This window comes from Zophobas morio, unplaced genomic scaffold, assembly GCF_036711695.1.
Source record: "Zophobas morio isolate AGI-343-1 ecotype UQ-CSIRO unplaced genomic scaffold, CSIRO_AGI_Zmor_V1 ptg000024l, whole genome shotgun sequence".
Taxonomy (NCBI): Eukaryota; Metazoa; Arthropoda; class Insecta; order Coleoptera; family Tenebrionidae; genus Zophobas; species Zophobas morio.
Window position 1 is genome coordinate 1,847,931 of NW_026972129.1, and position 27,781 is coordinate 1,875,711.

The 27,781-nt window shown below is 35.6% G+C and overlaps 4 protein-coding genes and 1 long non-coding RNA gene across 6 annotated transcripts; 1 reads left to right on the forward strand and 4 right to left on the reverse strand.

Moving 5' to 3' along the window:
* Positions 1 to 7,343: 7,343 nt before the first annotated feature.
* Positions 7,344 to 21,218, reverse strand: LOC135135058 (craniofacial development protein 1). 2 transcript variants are annotated; one of them, XM_064064001.1, is made up of 5 exons: positions 21,009 to 21,218; positions 16,359 to 16,573; positions 9,675 to 10,155; positions 9,128 to 9,623; positions 7,344 to 8,756 (listed from the first exon to the last, which is right to left on the reverse strand). In XM_064064001.1, exons 2-4 carry the CDS (start codon positions 16,570 to 16,572, stop codon positions 9,515 to 9,517), a joined length of 804 nt encoding a protein of 267 aa, XP_063920071.1. In that variant the 5' UTR covers position 16,573; positions 21,009 to 21,218; the 3' UTR covers positions 7,344 to 8,756; positions 9,128 to 9,514. The 2 variants fall into 2 exon arrangements, with proteins under 2 accessions (XP_063920071.1, XP_063920072.1); XM_064064002.1 differs by lacking the exon at positions 21,009 to 21,218 and adding an exon at positions 20,870 to 20,956.
* A 375-nt stretch (positions 21,219 to 21,593) lies between these two features.
* Positions 21,594 to 22,587, forward strand: LOC135135133 (uncharacterized). The gene is made up of 2 exons (XR_010281443.1): positions 21,594 to 22,027; positions 22,098 to 22,587. It is a non-coding gene; the product is annotated as an uncharacterized LOC135135133 (long non-coding RNA).
* Positions 22,588 to 23,066: 479 nt separating this feature from the next.
* LOC135135290 (ATP-dependent DNA helicase PIF6-like) lies at positions 23,067 to 23,594 on the reverse strand. The gene has a single exon (XM_064064314.1). It carries the CDS (start codon positions 23,592 to 23,594, stop codon positions 23,067 to 23,069), a length of 528 nt encoding a protein of 175 aa, XP_063920384.1.
* A 94-nt stretch (positions 23,595 to 23,688) lies between these two features.
* On the reverse strand, positions 23,689 to 25,716 carry LOC135135291 (uncharacterized). The gene has a single exon (XM_064064315.1). The coding sequence runs from the start codon at positions 25,714 to 25,716 to the stop codon at positions 23,689 to 23,691; it is 2,028 nt and encodes a 675-aa protein (XP_063920385.1).
* On the reverse strand, positions 25,713 to 27,149 carry LOC135135292 (uncharacterized). Its single transcript, XM_064064316.1, has one exon. It carries the CDS (start codon positions 27,147 to 27,149, stop codon positions 25,713 to 25,715), a length of 1,437 nt encoding a protein of 478 aa, XP_063920386.1.
* Positions 27,150 to 27,781: the final 632 nt, after the last annotated feature.

Consider the following 27,781-nt stretch of genomic DNA (forward strand, 5'->3'; position numbering starts at 1 on the left):
GACTTGATTACAATACTTCCTTTGCTTACGCTCGGGAAGTAATAAAACCTGAAGAGTGGTTATGAAAATGTTGCTTAATTGACATTATGCATTATGTCAATTGTACCGCGCCTGGACGTGATAAATTTTTGAAAATGTCAGCTCCGTGGAGGGATGGCTTTTAATCCATGGAGCTGACATTTTTTAAAATAGGTAATTATTTATTTAATATGTGTCTGAACGAAAACTTACCGATGTATTTCATACGTCATTTTATCTTAAATGTCGACTTCATTATCACAAAAGATGTTATTAATGACAAATTCGTATTCATCACGGCAACTCCATGATGTTTTTACTTCCCGATCGTAAGCAAAGGAAGTATTGTAATCGAGTCCGTCGGCCGACTCTCTACTTTTACATTTTCTCGACCTTTCATGACCCCTAGAAGACGAAGAAATAGGTCTCCCGTTTCCGTCTGTCTGCCGTCCCGGATTTTTATTAGACAGACAATCTCCGAAAGTACCGGAGTGAAAATTTGTATTTATATTAGGAATACCATGTAGATGGTAAAACGCTAACCAAATTTTACCTAATCATCCCCACCAATTATGTGATGACGTCACTTCAAAATTGCACATAGTAAATGGGTTTTAAATTGTATAAAATAACATAGTCCTATTCATGTAGTTTATGATTCCGAATTGAGTTTTTACCCGAAACGTCCAGATTTTTTGAAAAAAATCAAAATTATGAAACAACATTTTGCAATTTAATTTGGAATCTGCAAAACTGAATGCTTTGGAATTTTGCAGATAATTTACAGTTATGATAAGCCATGGTAGAAGGAGACATGGTATAGGCTAAAGCACTTTATTATATTAATATAGTGCTTTAGTATAGGCATACGCATCGGGTGTGACGTCAAGTGGGGTGAAATTAGCGCGAAATTTAAAATACATTCTTTAAATTGCAAAAATTTATTTGTGATTATTCAGTTGTTGCAGTCGTATGTGTGATGTGATCGCAGAACTTAGGTTTATGGAGAGAACTGAGCATAAATATGTCAAAAACCTCTTTTCAACACTCAAGAGATAAGAGCAAATTGGTATTTGCATTTGCTGATGTCCTACATTTATCGAAATTGATACGAAACCACATTTTTGGACCGTTCAACTTTCAATAATTACATTTTTATCATTATTAATTTCATTAACTTTCGTTAGCCGACAACTAATTGACGTACTGGACAGAGCAATCACAACTCAAGCTGATATTCCCTAGACTTCCTTAGCGAAGCTCACAAGACTCACAAGTTCGTTGATGCCACCTAACGTCACAAATGGATGCGCAGACGATTTTTAAATTGGTACATCGGATGCCTATACCATGTCTCCTTCTACCATGTGATAAGCATGATAAATTTTTATTCAAAATATATTTACTTGCCCCCTCCAAAAAATTGATGACGTCACCTCAAAATTTTGCTGAATAAATCCTATCTTAAATGTGCAAAGAATGATGAGACAATACTTATTATTCATCATTCCATTCATATTTTTTGGATTTGCATATACAGGTGACTCAAAAAAATTAATCAATGCGTGAATTTATTTTATTTATTTAATCAGGAACTACAAAACCGAATGCTTTGAAATCTTGGAAATGTTTTATAGTTATCATAAGCATGGTAAATTTTTAATCAAAATGTATTCGCTCATCCCCCCCTAAAAAATTTGATGAGTCTGTACTTGTGATTTATCATTCCGTTCATATTTTTTGGATTTGCGTATACAGGTGACTCAAAAAAATTATCATTGTATTTCAGGAGCGAGGGAAGTTCTGTCGAAAGAACTTTGGACCAGTTTTTTTGTGCAGTTAAATATTTTGGACGCTTTTTATTTTCAAGCAATACCATTACCTTCTTAAAGTTAAGTATCTCGAAAACTACCATAAAAAATATATATACATTTTTTGGGAAGATTGCATATGGCTTCATCTTATTTCAGCATCACCCACATGCAAATTAGAAAGCATGTTTACTACTATATTAATCTTTAATTTGTTTGTTCATGGTTTGAAATTTAACAATCTATTTTGCTGTCCTGGACTTTTTCTTTGCCTCTTACCTAATATTTGTACCTATGTTTAGTTTAATAAAAAATGAACAATTTACATATAAACGCAATTTCAAATAATAGGTATACTAGTCCAGAAGTTATAAGGTTATATGGCCATCATAAAATTATCCCATTGTGTCGAAATTAAGTTGTTTACAATAGAAAAGGTTTTGGGGTAGTAAATATCGTGTTCACTGCAGCTCGACCGTTTGTTGTCGTTTCGTTCAGGGGCGGGTCTCACTAAATATCTAAATCCACCACTCCGTTAATCGGCTACTACCTGCAGCCGCAGGGGGTTCCGAAATAACCAGTCGCTTTGAAACCCGACCCTGTTAAATGTGAGCAAGAAATGTTCAGAAGACGATTTATTGCTCACCACACAAAGGAGGTATTTATTTGCGGTCAACTACTTTTATGATGATCATATAACCTTATAGCTTTTGGGCTACTTTATAATCAGTTTACTTTCAAAAGTTTTTTTTTAGTTTGAATGTATCTTTGTGCATGTAAGTATCGTACAAAGTTTATCACAACAGGGGAACTAACTTTTCTAAAATTGTACTACAAACAATTTTGTAGTGGACTTGACATCGAAAAATGGCATTGTTAACGAGATACGAGAAGACAATAGTTTTTATAATAAAATTTAGATTCTCTTTCGGAAGACTTGGCAAAATTTCCACTATTATGTCCACCACAAATTCAAAGCCACAAATTCTTCTCCAGGATAAATTAATTTTCCTCGATCTTGACTGCAGATCAGTTCTAACAAAGCACTTGTTTTTTGGGGACATGAATTCCTCGAGCATGATAAGCACGAATGCTTTTAAACCTTCTAATTTTTCTAGTAAAGTATTATTCAAGGTAATGCTGATCTCACTATTATTTAAATTTTGTGTTATTTCAAAACTTCCGTTACAAGTAACTATGTATGTATATTCAATACCGAGCATGGTATTTCCAGAATTTACTGTTGTTACCTATCAAAACATTTCTTAAAATTTGACGAATTGCATGTTCTGCTGCTTTACTATCCGTTGAATCATTGACGCCATGACAAAGACGAACATTAGCAAATAATGATTCTGTAGCATCGAAACTAAAACTTCACGTTAACACATATAGTAAAAGTCAAGTTCATTAATTAATAATTACATATTAGAAACAGAAATTTTGAAAACTATTCCGAAATGTTTGAGCAAACATATCCTACGTAGATAATAACTTTTGATACATGACAGCAAATATTTATCAATTGTTGGAAATTCCTTCCACTACCATAATATAATGCAGTTAGAAGGAGGTACGCTTAATATGAATTACATATATAAAATAATGACAGAAATGGAAATGAAAACGCATGAAAAATTACCTTTTTGAACAAATAGGATCAAAGAGTGATAATAAATGAAAGAAAAAAATTTGTACATCATCTAGCTTATCTTTCTACTCATTTTTAATCCCCCGACTGAGAAAGAAGAGTGTTATAACTTTGACCCCTTTGTCTGTCTGTCTGCGGCACCGTAGTTACAAACGGATGAACCGATTTTAATGCGGTTTGTTTTGTTTTAAAGCTGGTTGAATCTCGAAGGTTCTTACGAGGATGGTTTGATGAATAAGTCGATTCGCTTCGTCTTGGAGAGCAGTGTCGGATTGAGGACCTAGTTGTTCACCGGGAAATTTACAAAGTGGGGCCCTATAGTATTGTTACGTTGATCGATGATTAAAATCGGCGTGGGTTAAACTCAACAATTTATTTCTCAGTGACTCAACTTTACACGACTAATTACACAGCGACTTGACTGGCTCTTTGCTGGACTTGATTCGACTGAATTCATCTCGCTTTATCTGGACTACACTAACTGCTCTCGACGGTGGTTCCCATTTAAACAGCCGCGCGGTCCTTCTCAAAGGTCTCCATCACTGCTTCTAAGCTTCTTCTCGAACACCTGTCACGATATCCGTTTCCAGGCTCTTCTCCGACGAACGCCGTCCGGCAGCGATGAGTCATCATCACCGTACATATTAGAACCCATAGGCGTCGTATGAGTTTCTTTCGTAACAGTACTGTATACATATGTTGTTTGGATATTATTACTATTATTATTTTCCGTTTTGCCAGCTACATTACGTTTTAAAAAAATTATGTTGTTTTTGGAATTTTGATGACGTTACCAAGAAAAACAAAGCTAGTAAAAAAATTGTGGAAGATTATTTTGACAGACTTCCCTCGCCCTTGAAGTATAATTCGATAAATTCCGCTTCTGTAAAAAAATATAAAACTAGATTTTGGGATTTTCGATTTGTGATAACTGTTAACCTCTATAAAATGGCGTAATTAACATCCCCGCAACTCCAGTGTTTTTAAATAAGAAATATATTCAGAGCAGTAACTAACGGGACAAAATATAGACATTCTCAATTTAGTATAGAAAGAACACTATATACACTAGTAAAATTTTATTGAAATTTCAAAGTTAACCATAAAGATTGGACCCACAAAACCATAAATCACAAATTCAATGCAACCCTGAATGTTTTTAGTCCACTATACACTGGCGGCACGCTCCTTTTATTGGCCTCATTAACCCCCTGCATGGTCCGACAATCCCTCAAAGTAGCGGTTTTACTAGGTACTGTTGTAGTATTTTTTCTTTATATGGTTAACTTCGACTGTTTATGTTTATACTTCGACCGAATTCGACAAGCATCATTGGTGAAAAGAAAATGAAATTTGGTTGATTTTGTGTCCTCAACGTAGACTCACTCTTAAAATATCTTGATGATTTCACAACATTCGGTTTTTGCACTTTCAAAGTTTAAATTGTAAAATATTGTTATACAATGTTGATTTTCTTTTCTCCAAATATCTGGATGTTAAGGGCAAAAAGTCAACACGGATTCATAAATCACGTATGCAGGACCGTTATTTTTTAAATTTAAAGATTTCTTTCGGTAGAATTCTAAGATGACGCCATAATTTTTTGCAAAGGCCTTAATCGAACAAATTTTGATTAACGATTTATCATCTTTCCTATAACCTTAAAACGATTGAAATATTTCAGTAGTACATTCGCTTTTGTAAAATACAATTTTGAATTTTTTCCCAAAAATCTCGATGTCTAGGGAAAAATTCAACACGGATTATAAATTACCTATACACGAAGTATTAAGTCTATAAAATTTAAGGAACATTTGTTCTGCAAAATTATAAAATGACAGCATCATTTTTTAGGAAGCCATAAACGATTAACAATTTAATATGTTCAAACTTTTCGGAGCATTCGATTTTACAATTCCAAAGTTAAATTGTAAAATGTTGTTTTATAACTTTGAGTTTATTTTTCCAAAAATCTGGACATTTCGAGTAAAAACTCAACGTGCAGTCATAAACTATATGTATAGGACTATGTTATTTTATATAATTTAAAACTTATTTACTATGTACAATTTTGAAGTGACGTCATCACATTATTGGACTGTGTTATTGGTTGGGATGGTTAGACAAATTTTGGTTAGCGTTTTACCATCTACATGATATTCCTAATATAAATACAAAATTTGACAACAATTGGCCCAGTACTTTGGGAGATTATTTATCTAATAAAAGTTCGGGACGACAGACAGACAGACGGAAACGGGAGATCTATGTCTTTGTGCTCATAAAAGGTAAAGAAAACGTAAAAGCAGAGAGTCAGCCGACGGACTTGATTACAAAACTTCCTTTGCTTACGTTCGGGAGGTAAAAATTGGTCGAAAGTTATTTCGACCCTGCAGCAACAACAAATCCCATTTAGGGTTGCCAACTAAGATTTTTTGACCCGGAGATTCCGGGTACAAGCCTCTGTCACTGAGTTCAGGGATGTTAATGCAATCTTTAGGTTGGCCAAAATCTTCTCAAAAAAAAAAAAAAAACTACCTTGACAGTAAGCCTCACACGATAAAGTGCACGAAAAACGACGATTACGTAATCGCAAAAGTGTTTGTCACATGTTGCGTTTGGAAAATATCGTCGGTATAATTTTCAAAGTGCGTAACTCCAATTTTTCCGAAAATGAGATTTTGATATTTTCGGGTGTAAAAAATCAAAATGCATCAACCACACAAGCTTCGATGCTACCGGCGTTTGATAATAGTATATTACATATCGAGGGTGGTAAGAAGCTAATTACGAACGAAGTTTATACACGAGCGAGCGTAGCGAGCGAGTGATGTAATATGAGTTCGTAATTAGCTTACCACCAGAGTTGTGTCATATACTTTTTGCACTCATGACCTTTTTTGATAGCTTTCGCGCATTCACCAGAGTGCGGGAGGTCGAACTTCCCGCACACGTGCATTTAACTTCCCGTTGCCATGGTAACCTTAAAATACTCGGGTAGTGTCAACATTGTGACGTGTTGACGGCGCTGTCAATGGCGTTGTTTATAAATAACTCACAGTTAATCTCTTCAGTTTAAAGGTTTATTCGTCGCAAAAAATATTGTACACAACACGTTCGTGAGCCTGCTTCCCGCATTCACGCAAATGCGGCACTCCCTTCGGTCGTGCCTCAAACAAGCGTTCATGCGGGAAGCAGGCTATCCCGAACTAGTTGCGTAAATTACTATTTTCTACGATCTATAATGAAGAATCACTTTCCGAAGAAATTTTTTTGGGAAAGCAAATATTTATAGTTGCTATGGAAACTATTTAAACAGGCACGTAATATATATATATTACGTGCCTGTTCATTCATTACATGCCAGTGGGTGTAACTATGGTTTTACTATGAGGCTAGACAGTTCGTAATTCATGGATTACTATGTGGGAGTAGAAAAAAGTTTTTAAATGATTTAGAAAAGGACGCAATTCCATTGAGATGCTTTTTGAATTAGGAGCTGTTTTATTTTTGATGTCGGCGAGGTGTTTTGTTTTGAATTATGTTAAATATAGATAAAGTTGGTTTGTCATCTAAAAACTTATTTTACTAAATAAGAAAAAATTAGGTAGGAGTATTATATAAATCGTAAACTATTTTTTTAAATTAACACATTCAACCACTATTTATAATCAGAGCGCATAAAATTAAAAAATTCGAGAAGTTTATTTTGACAGAACTTTCCTCGCTCTAGTGGGGTAAATAACAGCCCCTCAGTCCCTGGTCTGCGTGGGCGTAAATTCCATTCCATGTGAGTAGGGTCCGCACAAATGCGGACAATATAAAATATTGTTACGTCGATCGGTGAATAAAATCGGCAAGGGTTAAACTCAACAATTTATTTCTTAATAACTCGAATTAGACGACTGATTATTACACAGCGATTATGTACAACATAATTCCGGCGCACCTTGACTGTACTTTTGTCGATTCTGCTGGCTGAATGATCTTCGTTCCCGACGGTGGCTTCTATTTTAAACCTAACGTTCTTCTCGATGGATCGAGAACGCCGTTTCGGGGGTCTTCTGGGCCCCCACTCGAGATTTCCGGTAAGCCGTTTCAGACTTGCCTTTATGGAACGCCGCTTCGACACCGTCAGCGATGATGACTCACCCATCAACGCCGTATGTATTAGAAAGCTCAGGAACCCATAGACGTCGTATCGGGGCGGCGTATGGGTTTATTTCGTAACACTGCCCCCTCCTTAGTTCTGATCGTCCCGATCAGAAACGTCGACGTTGTCACTGTTGTACTTCATGAGGCGGTCTAAATGAACAATCTTACCTGGACCTTCACAGTCTGGTGACAACTTCGTGCAACGACCTTTCCTTCTTCGGGGATTATAAAGCTATACCAAATCCCTTGCCTAGAATCCTACTGAGTTACCCTTACGGTCGTAACGTGTTTTCATTCTGTCACTCGCCAACCGGATCTTGTGGCGCACCATTTCGTGAACGCTCAGAGGACTCTCCAAATGCAAACATTCCACTGTGTTTCAGCAGAAAATCTCTTACTACATTCCGTTGATGATCGGTTAGATGACCAAGCTCTAGGGCAGGAATTTCTAAGTTGCTTTTTCTTCCTTCATCAGTGTTATCACAAAGTGCTTCGTAATGATGAACTATCTTCGTGACTGGTTGACAGACGGCAAGAACCTCCCCACTCTTGATGATCATGAGTTTAGGAAAAACAGGTATGTCATTTTCGATATTGATTAAAGCACTAGCAATCATGAGATTCTCCTTGGGGGTGTGCGGTGGTTGAACAATACCGTGGACAAATCCGGGTTCGATTTCTGTTCTAACTGTAATCCATGGCGGTTAATCAAATCCATTCCCAGAATGAAGTCATCTTCGATGCCAGCTACGAGAGCGCGATGTCTTATTTTCAACTGATCAATGTAGATTTTAACTTCCGCCTGGCCCATGATTGGTGCCGACTCTCCAGTCACGGTCTCCAATCTGATAGTTTCGTAATATTATAAAATTAATTAAGGGTTGTTTGAGATTTTACAGGTTAGCATATGACTCATTATATTAGATAATGAATGAGATTTATTATGATTGAGATTACGACTTTGGGAGGCGAATAGATTATGACAAAGTAATTAAAATCGTTCGTTCCGGACCAGGTAAGTGTGTTGACTGCGCGTCTACCTGCTACACCTTGGGTTGTGGGGTCGATACTGTAGCTCTGGGTGTTTGTATACGTCCAGTTTTCTGTAACTGGGCCTCGGCCTGTTGAAAACATAAGTAATAAAATAAAAATAAATAAATAAACAAGAAAATGCAGCCTATTTTGACTACACTACGTGCGATTTGAATGAGAGCCACTAACCGAATGACAACGACGTAGTGAATCTCAGGTGCTGTTCTGAAGACGGTACCGATTTGCACGAGTTATAGATTACCGTACATCCGGCAATTTCTTTACTTTATTTTAATACACTAATAATTACATATCGATTTCACAGTTCGAATACGGAATACTTACTGCTGAATAACAATGAATGATACGGACACCGAACAGGTACTGATATTGAATGAATACTGATAAGATAAAGACTGATACCAGAATAGACTTTAACAAATAAGTTGGTGGGACTTACAACTCTTACTTCCTGGAAGGATGGGAAAAACCCATTCCGTGTTGCACATAAGATTGTACATCTGATCCGCTTGAAAACGTCTCCGCCTCTAAAATGCTAAGAAATGTGAGCATTCTTTATTTGCGAAAATACAGCTTGTCGGACGAAGAAAGAAACAGAAATATCTCAGACGTTTTAGTTGGTAGTTTTACAATACCTTGCCAATATTTAAAAAAGTCTATACTTTACGTTATTCTCTTTTATTAAATCGAGTCTGTACATGCATATTTAAAAACGCTTTACGGTTCCACCAACTCAAAACTTCTTAATTAAAATTAAATAATTACAACTGAACGGAATGTAATAAAATTTACACATAATACTTGATATGTATAACAATGATGTTTATTATAACAAATTATTTCCTCTTTTACTTCTTTCAATTGTTCGCAGTTCACGTTCTATTTCAAATCTTCTTAAATCTGCTCTATTTAAAAAGTCTTGTTTCTCCAAATAACTAAAAAAAAACCTGCTATGTTAATATCATGATTATTATAAAACAAATTACCCATCCTTTCCCCGATTAAATGTTTGAAGTTCTTCTTCCAGATTTTCTTCTCTTTTAAACTGATCCCAATCTAACTTTGATTTTTCCAAAGTGTTAATTTTTGTCCTTTTACCTAATTGATTAAGTATTCCACCTATTCCACTGGAGTGGGTCTTGGATTCATTCGCTTGAGTGTTTGTGTTTTTTGATGTTGATCCTTGGTTAACATTTTCAGGTTCAGATCGTCGTTTTTCCTGTTTGTTGACAACGACATTTTCTCCGGCAAAATTAAAAACTTCTATTGCTGAGCCTTTTTTCGATTTATTTTCTTCTGTAGTGTTTTTATATTCGTCCTTATTACTTGATGATAATAATTTTGTCGATTGATTACCTACACATTCAGATTTAGACTTGAAACCTGTATCTTTCATAAAATTTGCCCACACATCATCTTCTTTTTGTTTTTTGTCATTTTCTGTAAGGACCTCAGATTGGAAATCGGCTGAAAATAAAATATAAATTAATAGGAATAGAATTATTTGGCACGTAATTTCTGTTTTCGTGTATATAAAGTGAGAATTTTGAAACATTTACATCCTATTTATTTCTGATGCTGCTCTCCTTTATCCCACTCTTTCCCCTCTGTCTTTGCTGTGGAGAAGAGTGGGGAGAAGGGTAGTTAACATTATCTACTGCTAGCATATACTTTTGGAATAATTAAATGGTCAAAAATTGATTTGGAAAATTTAAAGATCTCAACAAGAAAATCATTCACACAATATAGAAAACATCATCCGTAGTCCTCAATTAAGAGATTTTCATTATCAAGCCAGAACGGAGGCAGGGGATTGCAGAACTTAGAAAATTTATGCAAGAGACAAGTTTCGGAATTGAAGAAATATTTCTTGAGACGGACAGAAACAAACGAATTGTTTCGCGCCATAACAAGAGCAGACTTAAACATCTATCCAATATTGAAGAAATTTCCACACTCCACGATCTACACAACATAATAAGTGGGCTGAAACACAAATAACTACATGGAAAATTCTTTAAATAAACCATTACCAATGAAATGTCAAAAATCCGCTTGGATCCTACTTCTGCAAAAAATTGTATCCAAGGTCAAAGTCAAAAATTCAGGTTTTCTCCATTTTTCTCTGAAACCGTAAGTTTTATAGTAAAAATAGACAAAAGTTGTAGATTCTCTACAAAAATTGTTCCAATACTTTTTTTCGTACAAATCACCATTCGTGAGATATCGCGATTTTAAACGTTGAAAAATTCATACTCTATGCAGCCTGTATACGTCTCGCTTCATTTCAATGCTATGTGAAGAGTTTACAGCTGCTGGCATTTCAATAAAACAAGCTGATAATGATGCTGATGTCCTTATAATTGAAACAGCAATAGAACAATTCAAAAGACCAAATACAACAACTGTCGTCGTTGGTGAAGATGTTGTTTTGTTGATACTACTGACTGCACGGACTCCAATTGATAAAATTATTTACTTTTTGAAACCTGGGAAAGCTCAAGTACAGTCAACAATATATTCATCACAAAGTTTGACTGCATATCCAAAATGTAAAACTCGTATTTTATTTTTCATGCAATAACTGGTTGCGACACTACATCAGCTATTTTTAAGAGAGGTAAAACAGCAGTATTTAAATTGTTCGAAAAACATAATGATTTAATTGATTGCGCAGAAGTATTTATAAAGATTGACTCTTCTCCACATGACATCGTCACAAATGGAATTCGTTTTCTTCTTTTAATGTATGGTGCTCCAAAAAAAAAATGATTCCATAGATATTTAAGGTTTGTAAAATCTGTATGGAACAATAAAACAGTGCAGTTGTCTTGTCTGCCGCCAACATCTGCTTCTGCCTTTCAACACTTGTATCGTGTGTATTATCAAGTTCAAGTGCGGCTAGGCAATGAGCTGGACCCAGAAGAATGGGGTCCAGCTCAGAGATAATTTTTTGGAACCAATTCAAACCCTACTCCCGCCTGCTCCAGAAAAACTGCTTAATACTATTTTTTGAACCTGCAAGACGGATTGTAGTAAGAATTGTGGTTGTCAAACAGTGGGATTATTTTGTTCGCCAGTATGTATCAATTGTCAGGGTCAGACTTGCTCCAATATTGAATCAAATACAACAGATGACAATACCTATGATATCAATTAAGAGACAACTGATCCATCTTAGAACAGCGTAGAGAAATTATGCAAGGAGAAGAAGAAGAATGTGAAGATGAAGAAATAATTGTTGAAGTAGAAAATTATCTATCATAATAAAATTTAAGAGGAATCAACCTGTTCCACTTTGAACATTAGCAATAGTACCATTCTTTCAATCAATAGGATGCGATCTCTTTCAATCAATAGGATGCGATCTGTACATCGATCAAACTTTTAGTTCTTTAAAAAAAAAATGCGCCAAGTACATTATCTCATAGGTGGTGCGGAAATGTGTGCATATTATGACGAAAATTAATTTTAACTTTTAAAATCCGCGATATCTTTCGAATGGTGTTTCGTACGAAAAAAAGTATTGGAACAATTTTTGTCTAGCCTATTTTTAGGATAAAACTTACGGTTTCAGAGAAAAATGGGAAAAACCTGAATTTTTGACCTTTGACCTTGGGTAAAATTGTTTGCAGAACTAGGATCGAAGGGGATTTTTGACATTTCATTTGTAATGGTTTATTTAACGTCTATACCAATTTTCAGCTCTATGCGAATTTTGGCTAAGTTAAATGCCTATTTTGACTAGACTATAAACGAAACACATCAACGTGAAAATGTCATTGATTTGGCCAAAAACAATCAAATTTTTATGCCGAAACACAAGGGTTTTTGTTTGCTTTTAAGACCAAGTAATCAGTACCAAGAATTACAGAAAATACATAATCAAAGACCCAAATATAACACACGATTCTTGTCGACCCTGTAAAGAAAAACCCGAAACGATTCAGCACCTAACTTCATCCTGTAGCATCCTGGCACAAACTGACTACAAAGCTAGACGCGACAACGCAGCTATAATCATTCACAAAAACTTAGCAACAAATCTAAACTTGATCAAAGATACTACACCCTATTATACTTATGTTCCATCTCCATTCCTTGAAAACACCGAATACAAGCCATATTCGGATCTCACAATACTTACAAACAGAAACATTACAGCCAACAGACCAGATATCATACTTATAAAGAAACACACCAATGAAGGCAGTCTTACTTATATTGCTGTTCCTAACACACCACACAAAAATTTCAAAATATCTGCAATTATCAATAGAAATGAAAGCAATGCTAAATATTGAGAAAATTTCAATTCTACCTTTCGTTATCTCCAATGTAAGTGTAGTACCAAATAGTTTAGTTGAGAATTTGAAATATTTACATTTAAATGATTCAATAATTGTCAAAATGCAAAAAGCTGTTTTGTTAGGAATATGTCATATTGTCACATATATCTCGATCTTAAACAATGTAACAGCGTAGCCAACATCAATGGTAGATACTTAGAGTTAGTGCTCTCAAACATACAGTGTTACATCGATAAAGCGGAAGATTATCTACTACCTGAAGACACACACCACCCCTCACTGCTTATTTCTTTAGAATATCATCAACCAAAAGTAAAGGTTATAAGTAACTGTAAATCTTCACAGAAACGCTGTAATTTTCGTAGAGCTGACTTTCCAAATTTATATCGTCATTTAGGTGAGATAAGTTGGTCTTTCTTGGAGAACGTTAATGATGTTAATACTAGAGATGTACCGACTGTAGATCTGGCCGACTAACCGACTAGCCGATTGTTCGGCCAGTAAAAACCGACTAGTCGGCCGACTGTTCGGCTTTGCTAAAACTGGTTTATAAATGCGACAAACAGTGTGTTTTTTTCTATTTCTCTGGCTACCTTAAAGGTTTGTTCTATTTTAATAAAAGGAATAACTAAAGTTCCTTTGTTTTCCAAAAAATGTGTTAAATTTGTTTGGATAATTTTAACATTTAATTTTTTTTAGTGACTCAATGCAAAAATAAAGAATAACACAATTTAGGGCCAGTTTATATAATATTTTAACTGAGTTTAAGTTGATCGCGCATTTAACAAGGCCATTAGTGACGTCTGATTGGCGTAGATTCGGTCACATGATACTTTAACGCGGGGTTAAAAATTAAATCGCAATTAAATATTTAATTGAGGTTCTGTAAACCGGGTTTAATTGTTTTATATACTATTTTAATTTTAATAAAAAAAGCCGACCGATCGGCTGTTTAGCCGACTAGTCGCCGACTGCAGCCGACGATGAAAAACGGCCGAATAGTCGGCTTATCCGACCGGTCGGCCACTAGTCGGTACATCCCTAGTTAATACTGCTTGCTGCCTCTTTTATAACAAACTTATTAATAGCATATTGGATCTTTACGCACCCAAATCTCATCATTTTTGTAATAATTCATTTCCACCATGGTTCACTTGTAATATTATTAGAAAAATCAAGCGAAAATGGAGACTATGGCGTAAATATAAATCCCACAAAAACCAACTAAATCTTCAGCATTTTAAAACTATTCGTAACGAGCTTAAACATGACATCAAAATCGCGTTGTATACTCAAAATCTGGAAGCGTTCTGGTATACCTTCTGAAATGATTTATTTGGATAATATTTTGGGTAATCCCAAAGACATTGTAAATGCCTTTATGGAACACTTTCACTCCAGTTATTCGGATTATAGTCCAACTTCTATTGATGCGTCCAGCAATGATTCCATTAATTTTATTTCGGTTACGGAACGTCTTTGAAACCTTGATGACTATCAAACCTAATATGACTAGTGGCCATGATAATATACCAGGTTTTTTATTACATGACTGTGCCTCAGTGTTTTCTTATCCTTTATCAGTTATATTTAATATTATTGTAAAAACTGCATCTTTCCCAGACGTCTGGAAATTATCTGTGATCTCTCCAATTTTTAAGAAAGGGGAGACATTTAATAGAGAATTACTGACCCATCTCATTGATTTACAATTTTTCAAAGATTTTTGAGATGATTCTTCATAAATTTCTCTCATTTAATGTGCACAATTGGTTAACGGAATCCCAGCATGGATTTATAAGTGGTCGTTCCACTGAAACGAATTTGAGTTGTTTCACCCAATACGTAGCCAATAGTTTCAATGCTAAACAGCAAGTAGACGTTTGACAAACTCAAGCACAGAATTCTACTGATAAAATTAAGCAACTTTGGCTTCTCCGATTATTTACTGCAATTAATGGAATCTGTAATAATGTAATACACTGCTTTCAACATCTAACACCTAAAACTATTCCGTAAAAAAATAACTATCCATAATTACGCTTGTTATGGTGGCCATGGTCCTGACACCCTATGCGGGACGACGTGTATCTATCACACTTGTTTTTTTTTTAGAGACATCTTCAATTTGAAGTTATGGGAGGACATACACAGTCTCAAATGTTCATTTGCAAAATCTCACGTAGCAGCAATGAAATTACACTATCACTGTAATTCTTGGTCAAAATATGTTACAAAATTCACGATTTAAAATTGTAATCATGAAGATTAACAAAACGGCTTTTGCGTGTCAATCCTTCTTTTATATAACAAAAAATATGGTAAACCACAAATCAGAAAAAAATCTGTGCAATTTGAGGCAGAAAACGTTAATTAAATTAAATGAATTTCAATATCACATGCCATGCCGAATAATAAAAACCTGTGACAACAAACCGTTTTGACAGAATGCAGCCGGAAACACATACGTAATCTGTCGCTCATTGGTTAATTTTAACTTAGCGCTGTAGAAATCTGACTTCGCCTGCGCGATGTTGTCTCATTCTGTATCATTGGAATTTATATAATGTCTATTCACTTTACTTACAGTATAAGGGTCAATTGTAAGGGCTGATCTCCAAAGTATTTCTTTCAAGTAGACACGTAGCTTTAGACGTTAGCAAGCTACGCCATACGTTCATAAAACAATTGAGCATCGAGAAATAACTAGAGGTGTTTTTGATTTGATTACTCGTTGCCTTGTAAATCACTACATAGTATAAAACAAAGTCGCTTTCCGCTGTCTGTCCCTATGTATGCTTAGATCTTTAAAACTACGCAACGGATTTTGATGCGGTTTTTTTTTAATAGATATTATATAGTAGAGAAATAAAAATGTTATTTTTGAAGTTTCTAATGTGATGTCGTAAATAATTACATTTTTTCCGCTTACATTGCAAACGCAGGCTGAACCCTACGAGATTTATCAAAATAATGTACTAAGTATTGTACACCTTGAAAAGGTCTACAGAAAACTCCCCGATGGTATATGTCTATCTCTTATGGATAACCCACAATAACAATTTTTTGTCATTTATCTTCACGGTATAGGGAAAGGGGAATTGTTTTACTCCGAATTTTACGCGTGCGACGCCATGGGCAAAAGCTAGTGTTATTATATGACGAAAAATTAAGCTGTGAGCAGGAAAAGTAAAATCCGAGATAAGATGGTCATAATTAATTTTTAGCTTTCGAAATTAGTTACCGGTGGTAGATTCTCTGATAACGAATTTCAATCCTTAAAAAATTCGACTTTTACCTTTGGCAACATAGAACAAAAATAATACTTAATAACATTTAGTGTTCTCATGTTTTACTTACTTGGTTTTGATTGGTCGATATTCTTAAGTTTTTTGTTACACTTTGAAGTGTTCTTTCTTCTTTTTTTAGATTTGGAACATGATTCTTTGTTCGGTGAAGTTTTCTGCTGCATGCTTCCATCAGAGTCCAAATCGGAGGAGGTATCTTCGAATTTGATATGGGGTACATAATCTTCATCGCTGCTGTCACTGGCTTGCAACAAATCTGGATTCATTCTGAAAATAAAGGTTTATTTACACCACCGCCTAGCCCATGTTTGCTATGATTCAAATCAAAATGTATTTCATTTTTAGGTAATTATTAGTTTATACAGGTACAGTATTAACAAAATTGATTGAGACAGTTGGTAAACGCAGAGACTTGAATGTAGAAATCCTAGTCCTTTCAAATTACCCTACTAATTTAGGCTTAAATTCACCAAATAGGGTGTATAAAACCATTAATCAAGTTTCGGCCAGGTGTGACGTATTTATTTCAAGTGCTAGACATTTTGAGAAACTTTAGTTATGAGAAATATTATTTAAATACTGCCAAGGTTATTCTGTCCTATTCAAGAGGATTATGTAGAAAAAAGCTCTGCTGGTGCGAAAGGACCAGAACTCGGCGTCAAAAGTCGACTAGTTTCGTTTGTTTCATCATGAATTTCTACGGGTCTATAAATTTACAACAATATCACATATCAGGAGAAACGTACAACAGTTTTCATATATCCTTACCTAGACATTCATCCATACAAAAATTATTCAAAGTTTATATCAATTTTTACGGTCCCTGACATACAAGAACATAAGATATAACAAAAATTACATCACTACTTTTCTACGTAGTCCCTTGCAACTGCAAGGCATTTTTTCCAACGATGCACCAGTGCTTGGATTCCCTTGGAACATAATTCTTTAGGTTGCTCGTCTAACCAGTCGTTTACGGCAGACATCACTTCGTCATAGTCGCCATATTTATTGCCACGAAGATATTTTTTTAATTTTCTGAACAAAGTTACTAGGGGACAGGTCTGGTGAGTAAGTAGGATATTCCAACAACTCGACTGTTTGAATTTGTACCCCATGCCCCCTACTCGCCTGACTTACCCTCGTCGGATTTTAGTTTATTTCCAAACTTGAAAAAATTTCATGCTGGAAAAAAGTATGAGTCCGATGAAGATGTGATTACTGCCACAAACGAGTATTTTGACTAATTGAACGAAAGGGCTTATAGGGATGGAATAAGAGCACTTGAACATAGGTGGACCAAGTTCATTGAACTTGATGGAGATTCTGCAAGATTTCATTCGGTTTTTCGGATTGAAAATTAAATTGCAAAATGTTGTTATATCATTGTAATTTTTTTCCGAAAATCTGGACGTTTCTGGAAAAAAATCACAATTATAAAACGACATTTCATTTTGTAATTTAATGTTGAATCAGCAAAACCGAATGCTTTGAAATCTTGTAGATGTTTCAAAGTTATGATAAGCATGATAAATTTTTAATCAAAATATATTTGCTTTTCCCCTCCAAAAATTTGATGACGTCAGCTCAAAATTTTGCCAAATAAATCCTATCTAAAATGTCCAAAATATGGTGAGTCTCTACTTGTGATTTATCATTCCATTCATATTTTTTGGATTTGCATATACAGGTGACTCAAAAATATTAATGAATGTGTGAATTTATTTTATTGAGTTAATCAGAAACTACAAAAATTGATGACGTTATCTCAAAATTTTGCGGAATAAATTCTACCCAAAATGTGCAAAATATGAGTTTTTACTTGTGATTCATCATAGCATTCATATTTTTTATTGATTAAATTAAGAACGAGTCATCCCATTTTCTCGAAAATGTGAAAATACAAACGTCTTTATTTAATAAGAGTTATAATAATGATATTCAGAACATTTTGTCGATTGAAGCTGACTAGTAAAGTCAATTGTTTTATTTCTGTTTTGAGGGGTCGAACGTATTCAAATCAAACTACTTTCTAAGTGACATTCTTCCGATGTATAATCATAAACACTTCACAAGTCGTTTTTCTTATCATCGTAGCACCATCGACGTCGAATATAGGTCGTAATCATCCTTTACATAGAATGATGCTAGCTGCAAATGATTATTCGAACAGTAACATATCGATGTTTGATTCTCCTTTGACCAAATTTAAATTCAAAATTTCGTTATTTTATAACAGTAGATTTTAGTTCATTATTTATTGTTTTCATATTAGTAACCGCCAAGCCATGAATATTTTGTTTTGAATTTACTTATTAGGGAATAATCTGTTAGAATATGTATTATTTAGTTAATTTAGTTTAATAATTCAAAATGTAAATTGGAGATTCCGTTGCAAATAAATTAAATTAAAAAAATAAATTATCGAGGATAATCGAAGGACGTACAGTAATGGAGTCCATTGGTCAATTTGGTACTCGTTTCTCGATATTTCTTAAGGCCGTAGCTAGGGGATGCTCCCCTAGATATAGACAAGTTATAATTAACCAAATGTGAATTACAGCATCCAAAAACCAAATAAAATGTAGTGTTTTATACAATAAACGGAAGTCAGAGCATTAAAAAAGTCTGAACCGTCGCATTGTCAATCCGATTATTGCAATTCGTAGAAACCACGTTTTAGTTTCGTTTGTATTTCACCGTCACGTCTACAGATTGATAAGTGTTATGGCTATTTGTCTTAAATTACAAGTACTATACAGGGCGTTCATTTTATCTGTCCACTTTATCTGTTCACACCAGACATTTTTTGCATAGGCAACATATTAATCACCCCAGAGACGACTTCGTGCAATTTAATTTTTTTTTAATTCCCAATCATAGCAATGCCAAATAATGACAAAAATGAAAAAATTCATTCAATTTATTTTAAAATGCCCCGCTAGAAAAATGTAATGTGAAAAAAAATAGGCATGCAGTCGTCAAGTTTCCCACAGCGAGGGAAGTACTGTCTAAACACTCTAAACTCTTTAGACCAATTTTTTTTAGTAATATCACGTATAATTTGAGGCGTGTACCACACAGGAACATTATACTTTTTATTTTTGTATTTAGGAACATTGACATCAGAACAATCAACAAGAAACGACCAATCAAGTAATAAAATTCGGTGATACAGAGATGCAATATCCGCTTTACCAAAATTATAGGAAGTAATATCAGAACATTTCATCATAGTATCATATGAAACAGAAATACACGAAGAATGATGATAAATATCTTCATCTACAAATGAGTCTATAGTCTTTGCCATTTCTATTGAAACATCACTTGTTAATCGTAAATTTGGCAACGTTCATATTCATACAATTTTCTAACTAAATTGTCAATCAACCGAAAGCTGTTACCAATTGCTAAATTTTAACCAAAATCAACAGGTGGCGTTTCAATAGAAATGGCAAAGACAATAGGCATTTCACTACACCACATTTCTTATTGGGTAGCACTCAATCGCGTGCTTTGCTGTTTACATTTAACACTGTATTGTTTTGCCTCTGATTCATAAAACTTATGAAATTCAGCAAAGGTAACGCTTTGCCAGTAACACAATTAGAATCAGTCATGTACATAAAATCAGGTATACATTAGTCACCCAAAATAATTACACAATAGAATTAAATATTAATTCAAATGAAGAGGAAGCATCAAAACTGAATGAAAATAATCATTAGAGAGTGACGGCGGTATGTACATAAAAAAAATTATAACATTGAATGTTCCATCTGAAACTTTAACTTTAATTTACTAATATGGAAGTTTTTTTTATTATTAGCACATTTTGTGAATTATAGTTCAATTTGGTAATACTAACAAAAGAAAATGGCAATACTGGTCCATAAAATGAAACTTTTTGTAATCATCAGGAATGAAAATACACGTTCCTAATCAATTTTTTCGGCTTAAAACGGACTTGTTTCTAGATTTTTTTAGCAAATATAGTTTTTCAAAATATAATCAGAAAATCATACAAAATGTTTCAAGTAAATGAAATAAATCATTTTCGCAAGGATTCAATTGGTCAATTGATGGGATTGATTTCAAATGGTTTTGACTAAGCAATGTTTGAAATGGTTTTATTGCAAGTTCTGACTATGTAAAGAGTGTCAACAAAAACTGCAATTCTCATTGGTAAATCATAACCTGATATGATTGGGAAAATTGTTATAGGGGTTGTTATATAAACGAGAGGTTTATCATCTTGCTATTATCCGTTGACCCTAGACATTAATCAACTAAGCGGAAATTTCAAGTAATTCATTGACGCGATCATATTTTTGTCAAAAATGTACTGATTGGAATTATGTACATATTTCTGAAACCTGAAGGCATGTTACTGTGGTCATCTCTATTATCTCTTTGATGTGACGTCCTTAAAAAAAGATTAACTTGGGGTCTAATATCAGCAGGTCCAACCAACGTAATGAAGTCCTACTCTTTTTCTTGATGATTTTTGGTTGTATACCAATGTAATAAAGAAATTAGATTATAGACGAGTTAACTAACCTACAAATGTTGTTTTATAAAATCAGCACAACACTTCATACCGAATGGTACGGTTTTAAACCGTTTCAATTCAGAACTTTTACTACACATTCAAATTATTACACGCTCAGTTAGTTTAGAAATACAAGCTGATTGTTACCTCGAACTTTTTAAATCTTCTGAGTATTATATATAACAAGCTGGTGCGATGAGAGTGATGAGACTTCAACTTTAAATCGTAGGAACTTTTTGTTTGTTTTCGATGCACAAAAACATAAATGTGATTACAATTTTCACAAGGCTGCAAAAATTTGATCACCCACAACTCATGACATGTACATACATGTTTATGCAGACCACAGAACACAATTTAGAGTGAGTAGTTCTAAAATTCAACACCACAGAGATGCGCGCCATTGGCGTGTGGTTTAAAACACGAGGAATCTACGGACAGGCTGCAATTTTGTTTCGAACACGTGTTTGTGAAAATCCTGACTACATCACTATAAAAAAATACGACGTTGTAAACAACAATCTATTAGTGAATTTCGGAGCGAATTTGGAGGCACGTTTAAGCAATAAATCAAATTTGCGTTCAATAACGCTTACAAAAAATAGTAGCAAATTGCAATACATTTCGATAATATTAAGAGCATGGCACAGTTAATTATGTTTATTACAAAATAAATGGAAGGAAAATTAAAAGTCGTGCTGACACAGTTAAAAAACCACATCTACCAGATTTTATAATTTTACTTTCTAATGGCAGCATTACGGCCACTAGCACAGTATAGACAGAGTGTTCTGTGTATAGACTGGTATAGATATCAAAATCCCCAAAATATGACAGTTGATTTCGTATTTTCATCTTTCATCACAACAAACAATCATACCACAGTTTTTGGATGATATATTAGTGCTGTGACATTGGCTCACATTAGGTTGTATATGTCTGTGGACTTGTTTTTTTTTATATTTGTTATTAATAATGACAGAAAGACATGTGTTAACAATAGGGGCAATTACCTTTTTTTTTTGTTGACGATCGGAGATGCATTGTGAACTGAGAAAATTCTTTGCAGTCAAATAATGTAGTGAAAGTCAATTGGTATACTGAATTAAATGTGCTTGAAGAGTTTATTCGAGCTAGAATGCGAAATAGCCAGGTATAAGGTTATTGTAAGTTGATGTATATTGATAAATTCTGTATCAAGTACAATTATGACGTATTTTGTTTTATTATGCATAGATATTCCTTAAGAGAGGCAACATGTGAAACCCCAAGAGATGCATTTTGTATGTCACCATATGGCTACACTTGCCCTACATGGACGTTATAATGTAGGTATTTTGGACCAATAATTTGCGTTCTTGGGACGTACATCTGAAGAAAAGTGAATCAGCTGAGGTCAGAGCTGTTGTCGCTGAAAATTCTTTTAATCCCCAAGCCAGCCTAAAAACAGCTAATGTAGAGGTAAAACTTCATGAAAGCTTACGACAAACTGATGGGAGCGAAGCACTGCTTTGGCTATTGGGTCCTGAACTAGAAAGATCTGGAGAAAATCTACTTCACAGTGTCGAAGAACTATTAGTGTCGGAGGACTATTTAAATGGCCCATCAAGAAAACAGTTTGTGGGTCAGTTTTTCACCAAAAGTGAATCAGATTTTGCATTAGGAAGTGCAATTTTTTATTGTAAAATACTTTTTTTTTTTGTTTTGAAATAAATTGTTCTTTAAATTGTGATTTTTTTTAAATGGGTGTTTCGGACCAATTCGTACTAAAATGAAAGTGATTTTTACTTGTACATGAAAGGTTTAATCAGAAATGCTAAGTTTTTCCTTTTCTAGCAAAAATGTGTGAAAAGAAAAAAAGCTTGGGATTGATGATGATTCTTAAATCAAAATTTGGCAATTGATTGAAAACATTTGCAAATATGAGATCTCCTTTATGTATTACTAGCGGAACCCGGCAGACGTTGTCCTGCTTGTGTATATATTTACTTTGTATATATGTGGATATAAATGTATGGTCTGGAGCGCAGAATGCGTTGTAGAAAACTGAATAATAAGATAACTCATATTGATGCTATTCCATTTATTTTCATTAGTATACATTTTTGTATTAGTAATTCACGTGAATGAACAAAATTTTTGACTATTGTATTCGCTATATAACTGAAACAACTTGAACACATTTTAATCAATACCTACTAACATCTATCGTAACGCTAGTAGGTAAACAATGTTTTTGGTTTTTCGATTTGGTGTATAGACGTACAGAGTTTTTGGAGTTCCTACTCTGGAGCAAGCAACATACAGTTGACCATGCGAAAAACATGGATTTCCTAAATTTAATCCGGCAACGCGCAGAGACTGCCCTTGGGCTTTGTTGATTGTCATCGCGAAAGCAAGACGCACAGGAAACTGTAGTCGTTTGAATGTAAAGGGTAAATCAGTAGGAACCATTGGAATGCGCGGAATCAGCACATCTTCACCTTTACATTTGCCGTTAATTATTGTTGCTTCAATCACATTCGGCATCAGTTTTTTCACTGAAAGTCTGGTTCCATTGCATAACTTCGGGGTATTGAGATTCCGAAGGAGCAGTATTGGTGAGCCAACTTTTAACGTCAGTATGTGCGGTGGCATTCCAGGAGGCTCCAACGAATTGAGAAATTCGACTGGATAATTTACAGCTTGGTCCTCTTCTGTAACTGTGTCAATCGATTTGTATTCTGTAATCATCCCAGGAATTTTTAATTGAATCTTATTATTGATTCGATTGACATCATCATTCTTTGGAGCTAAGATAGCTCGCTCGCAAAGCCAATCATGATTTCTAAAGTTGTTGGCGATGTTTGAGAAAACTCTCTTCAAGTTCTTCAATTGATGACTGAAGTTGACAGAAGTTCGGAGGAAACCCTATCTCCTGTGTTGTAGGATCAGCCAAAAGTTTGCCGTCGCCGATATCCAAAAGTTGTTTGGCAAATATTTGTGCAGAAACATCTCCAAGTAAATGCACACGCATATTGGTCGACAGTGTAATTTTTTTCACATGTCTCCAGAGAGACGAATTTTTCAGGCATGCCTTCAACTCGTCTGCTGGTGTTGATCTAGGAATCACGGGCAAAGTTTGACGGAAATCACCTGCGAGCAGGATCAGAGCTCCGCCCAGTGGACGTTCATCGCTTCGGAAATCTCGCAGAGTACGATCAAGTGCTTCAAGTTCTTTCTTATGGGCCATAGTACATTCATCCCAAATAATCAGTTGGCATGCTTTCAATACAGTTGCCATTCCAGTTGTTTTTCCAAGGTTGCTAAGAGGATCAGCAGCTAGATTTAAATTCAATGGCAGCTTGAGAACCGAATGCGCCGTGCGTCCTCCATCGAGTAATGTTGCTGCAATCCCCGACGATGCCACAGCCAAAGCAATCTCATGTTTCATTCGAATTTCGGCGAGTATCAAATTGAGTAGAAATGTTTTTCCTGTGCCTCCTGGTGCATCAAGAAAAAGAAGTCCACCATTTCCGCCTCGCACATGCTCCATAATTGTGTCGTATGCAAGTCGTTGATCGTTTGTTAAGAGCCTTTTCTGAGTTTCAACATAAACTTGTAGCGCATCGACGTCGTATTGTTTTTCTCGCAATACGTCTCTATCTATAACATCGTTTCTGTCACGTTCCGGTGAAAACAGCCCAAGCTGATTGAGGATTTTGTTGTTAATCGACATACACACATCCTCAAGTGATATCAGTGCTTCATTGAAAATGACTTCCGAATACTGTACATCCAAGCCGGGATTATTTCTGCGTGCTCGGAGAAGTATGTCTTCGCTCATACTCTCTTTGTGTTTTTCCCATAAACCTTTCGGATCAGAAGGTGCGCAGGTAGTCAAAATTATGGCAAACAGAGTTCGTATTTGATGGGCATGACGTGTCTCAGATGCTTCTGCTAATGTGTTGTCCCAATGTTGATCATTTTCAAGCAAACCAAGTTTAAAACATGCTTCTCTGTATGTCTCACACTCTTGACCATCGATTGTTTTGATTGCTTGAAACGATGTTGGTCCTTTGACCACGTGAAGCAGCATTCGCAAATAGTAGCATTCACCATTATTTGGATGAACAGTATATACTCTTCCCAGTGCACCAGTAGAAAATATGCCAGCTATAGAAGAATGCCTGGCGCCTCGTTTTCTTCTGCAAAATTTCTTCGTCGATTGATTCCAAGTGTAGTACTGCGGGACTTCGTGATACATTAATGTTTTTGCGAATTCGTCAGTTGCACACAATTGGAAAAAAGCGGTCAACGTTGTATTTGGTGGATCTGGAACTCGTTTGGGTGCGTTGTCTTCCGTGAAGTAGACTCGTTGACCGTTTTCCAAGTGAACACTGAGATGCATGACAGCAGGAAAGCGTTCATGAATGTCGAAACCAAGAATTCTCCATACAGCTTCATTACTGCTAATGTAACGTCCCATTTGAAATTGCTCGATTTCATTGACGGGCGCATTGGGATTCGCAATTCCGAAAATTGCCATATCGCTGCCTTTATTCACGTATTTGCATATGTATTTTATTGCCTTAACTGAATTACAGGACTCCACGTTGATATGTGCATTGAATGATTTCGAAAGGATAGGAGAGTAGGGCACAATCCATCGGTTATCAACTTCGAAATCAACGTTATTGATTTTGATAGTTGTGGTGTATCCTCCATCATCTGGTTTTCGTCGTCTGTACAACGGATAACCGTCGCCACCAGTTTGTGTTTCTTGCAGCAGCTGGCGTGGATACTTTTTGGTGCATTTTCCGTCTTTCATGCATGGCGAGTGTGGGTTGTGTCCCCCACATGGTCCGTGAATCATATTTTTTTCACAATTTCAAATAATTCTGGATCTTCTTCTGCGTTGGGCAGCTCAGCAGTAATGATATCATCAATTTGAGTTGGAACAATTTTTTCAACCAACCAAATTAAGATATGAGCATGTGGTAGATCTCTTTTCTGCCATTCGATGGAATACATCCAACAGCGAGTTTCTCCATATATATGGTTCTTAGTGATGAGATCCATAAAACGTATCAATTTTTGTTTGAAAACTCTCGCTGTGAGGTCATGCCGATCAGATGGTTGCTGGCCAGGCAAAAGTAAATCTTTGATTTCACACCAAGATGGATTGCACGTGAACGTGATGAAAAGATCTGGACGTCCATATCTGCGAACATATGTCAGAGAATCCTGAGCATATTCTTGCATATGTCTTGGACTTCCAGTATACGAAGCTGGAAGTATAACCGTTTGTCCAATATTACCAATTGTTCCATCATTCGCGATTGCATCTCGCAAATGAAAATAATCTTCGACTCGAAGCTTCGATTGATTGTAACGAATGTAATTGAGTCGTTCGCTTTCGACTTTGGCGTACATATCAACGATGAATTGTTGAAAAACATGACGACACTTTAAGATATGGTTGGATTGTTCAGCTCGAATCATGATGCGATATGCATAAAAATCCATACAACTGACTTTTTTCGTTGTCGCAGCACCTGTGACGGGATGAGTTTGATACAATTCGAGATGATAACCGTCTTCTCCTCGCGGAAATAGAATTGGATATTGAAGTGCGTCGTACGATCGATGTGTTTCAGCAATACGTTGCTTGGTTTGATTTCGCCTGCTGATAACAATATCTCGCCGAGTAATTTCTGTACCGACAATTACAGCTGCTACTTCAGGGGCTATTGGAGCATTGAAGCGTCTTTCATGCTCATTCGATGGGGTTTTGTCTGCTCTGATAATGAGTTTAAAGTCATCCGCTCTTACATTCTCCAATGCGGATTTGAAATCTCGGACCAAACAGTTGTGCTCGTGGAATAATGCTCGTAATTCAGCAATAATCTTTCGATCTGTTGCTATACTAAATGCGCATCGTCGATCAATCTCCTTCTCCACATTGTCCATGAAATAAATTTGCAAAAATTGCGGATCTTCTTTGGATACTGGAAGGAGTGAACCAATCTGATGATACATTTGTCCTTGCACTTTAAATGTGGGCATAAAATTATTATATCTCACAATATTCGTCGCTCCAAACGATGTCATCTGAAAGCATGAGTTGTATTTCCGAATATGCTGTAGAAAGTGTTTGGACTCCCGAGTAACTCCAGCAACGTAAGTGAGCAGTGGTTCTGGTGGTTCAGTCAGTGGTGGCAAATTGATTTTGCCATTGGAGCAACACATGCCAGGCGCTTCTTTTTGAAACTTCAAAGCGCGACAGTGTAGACACAATTTAGTCATCGGACCAATGACAACATCGCGATGCATTTTGTAGTCATAGTCTTTATCGTAATTGAACGCTGCTTTCTTGAGATCGATTCTTGTTCTTGATCGAGTCTGCCGTGAGCGTTCTGCTTCACGTCGTGTGTCTCGCTCTTCTGGTGTTGCAGAAGCTCTTGACGCAGACGCTCTTGCTCGAAGATCTTCAACACGTACGTCATGCTGTTGTGATGTTTCGGCAGCTCTTGACGTAGAAGCTCGCACTCGCAAGTTTTCAACTCGTGCATCTCGCTCTTCAGATGTTTCGGTAGCTCTTGACGTAGACGCTCGCACCCGCAGGTTTTCAATTCGTGAGTCTCGCTCTTCGGGTGTTTCGGCAATTCTTGAAGTAGAGGCCCTAATCCGGTCAGTTTCCAGTCGCGCGTTTCGTATTTCAAAGGTTTCACCAGCTCTACTGGCTGCCACTTGCTGCGCATGTCTGGTTGATCTTCCAATGTTTGATTTTTTGGGTGGCATTTTCAATAATCTCCAGTCATTAGACAGATGACTCGTCTACCAACGAAGACAATGTTGTCATTGATGCCGCTGATTCTCTAATTTCATAATGCTTTGACAGGTGCAGAATCAGCCAACGCGATCTATGTTTCAGCAGC

What these genes read in the sequence shown, in the direction of transcription:
- LOC135135058 (XM_064064001.1), bottom strand. Translation starts at nt 16,572, where the DNA reads ATGAATCCAGATTTGTTGCAAGCCAGTGACAGCAGCGATGAAGATTAT. An exon ending in TATCGACCAATCAAAACCAA is followed by an intron (nt 10,156 to 16,358) that starts GTAAGTAAAACA and finishes TTTTATTTTCAG; the next exon opens with CCGATTTCCAATCTGAGGTC. An exon ending in TTTAATCGGGGAAAGGATGG is followed by an intron (nt 9,624 to 9,674) that starts GTAATTTGTTTT and finishes GTTTTTTTTTAG; the next exon opens with TTATTTGGAGAAACAAGACT.
- LOC135135290 (XM_064064314.1), bottom strand. Translation starts at nt 23,594, where the DNA reads ATGATTACAGAATACAAATCGATTGACACAGTTACAGAAGAGGACCAA.
- LOC135135291 (XM_064064315.1), bottom strand. Translation starts at nt 25,716, where the DNA reads ATGATTCACGGACCATGTGGGGGACACAACCCACACTCGCCATGCATG.
- LOC135135292 (XM_064064316.1), bottom strand. Translation starts at nt 27,149, where the DNA reads ATGACTAAATTGTGTCTACACTGTCGCGCTTTGAAGTTTCAAAAAGAA.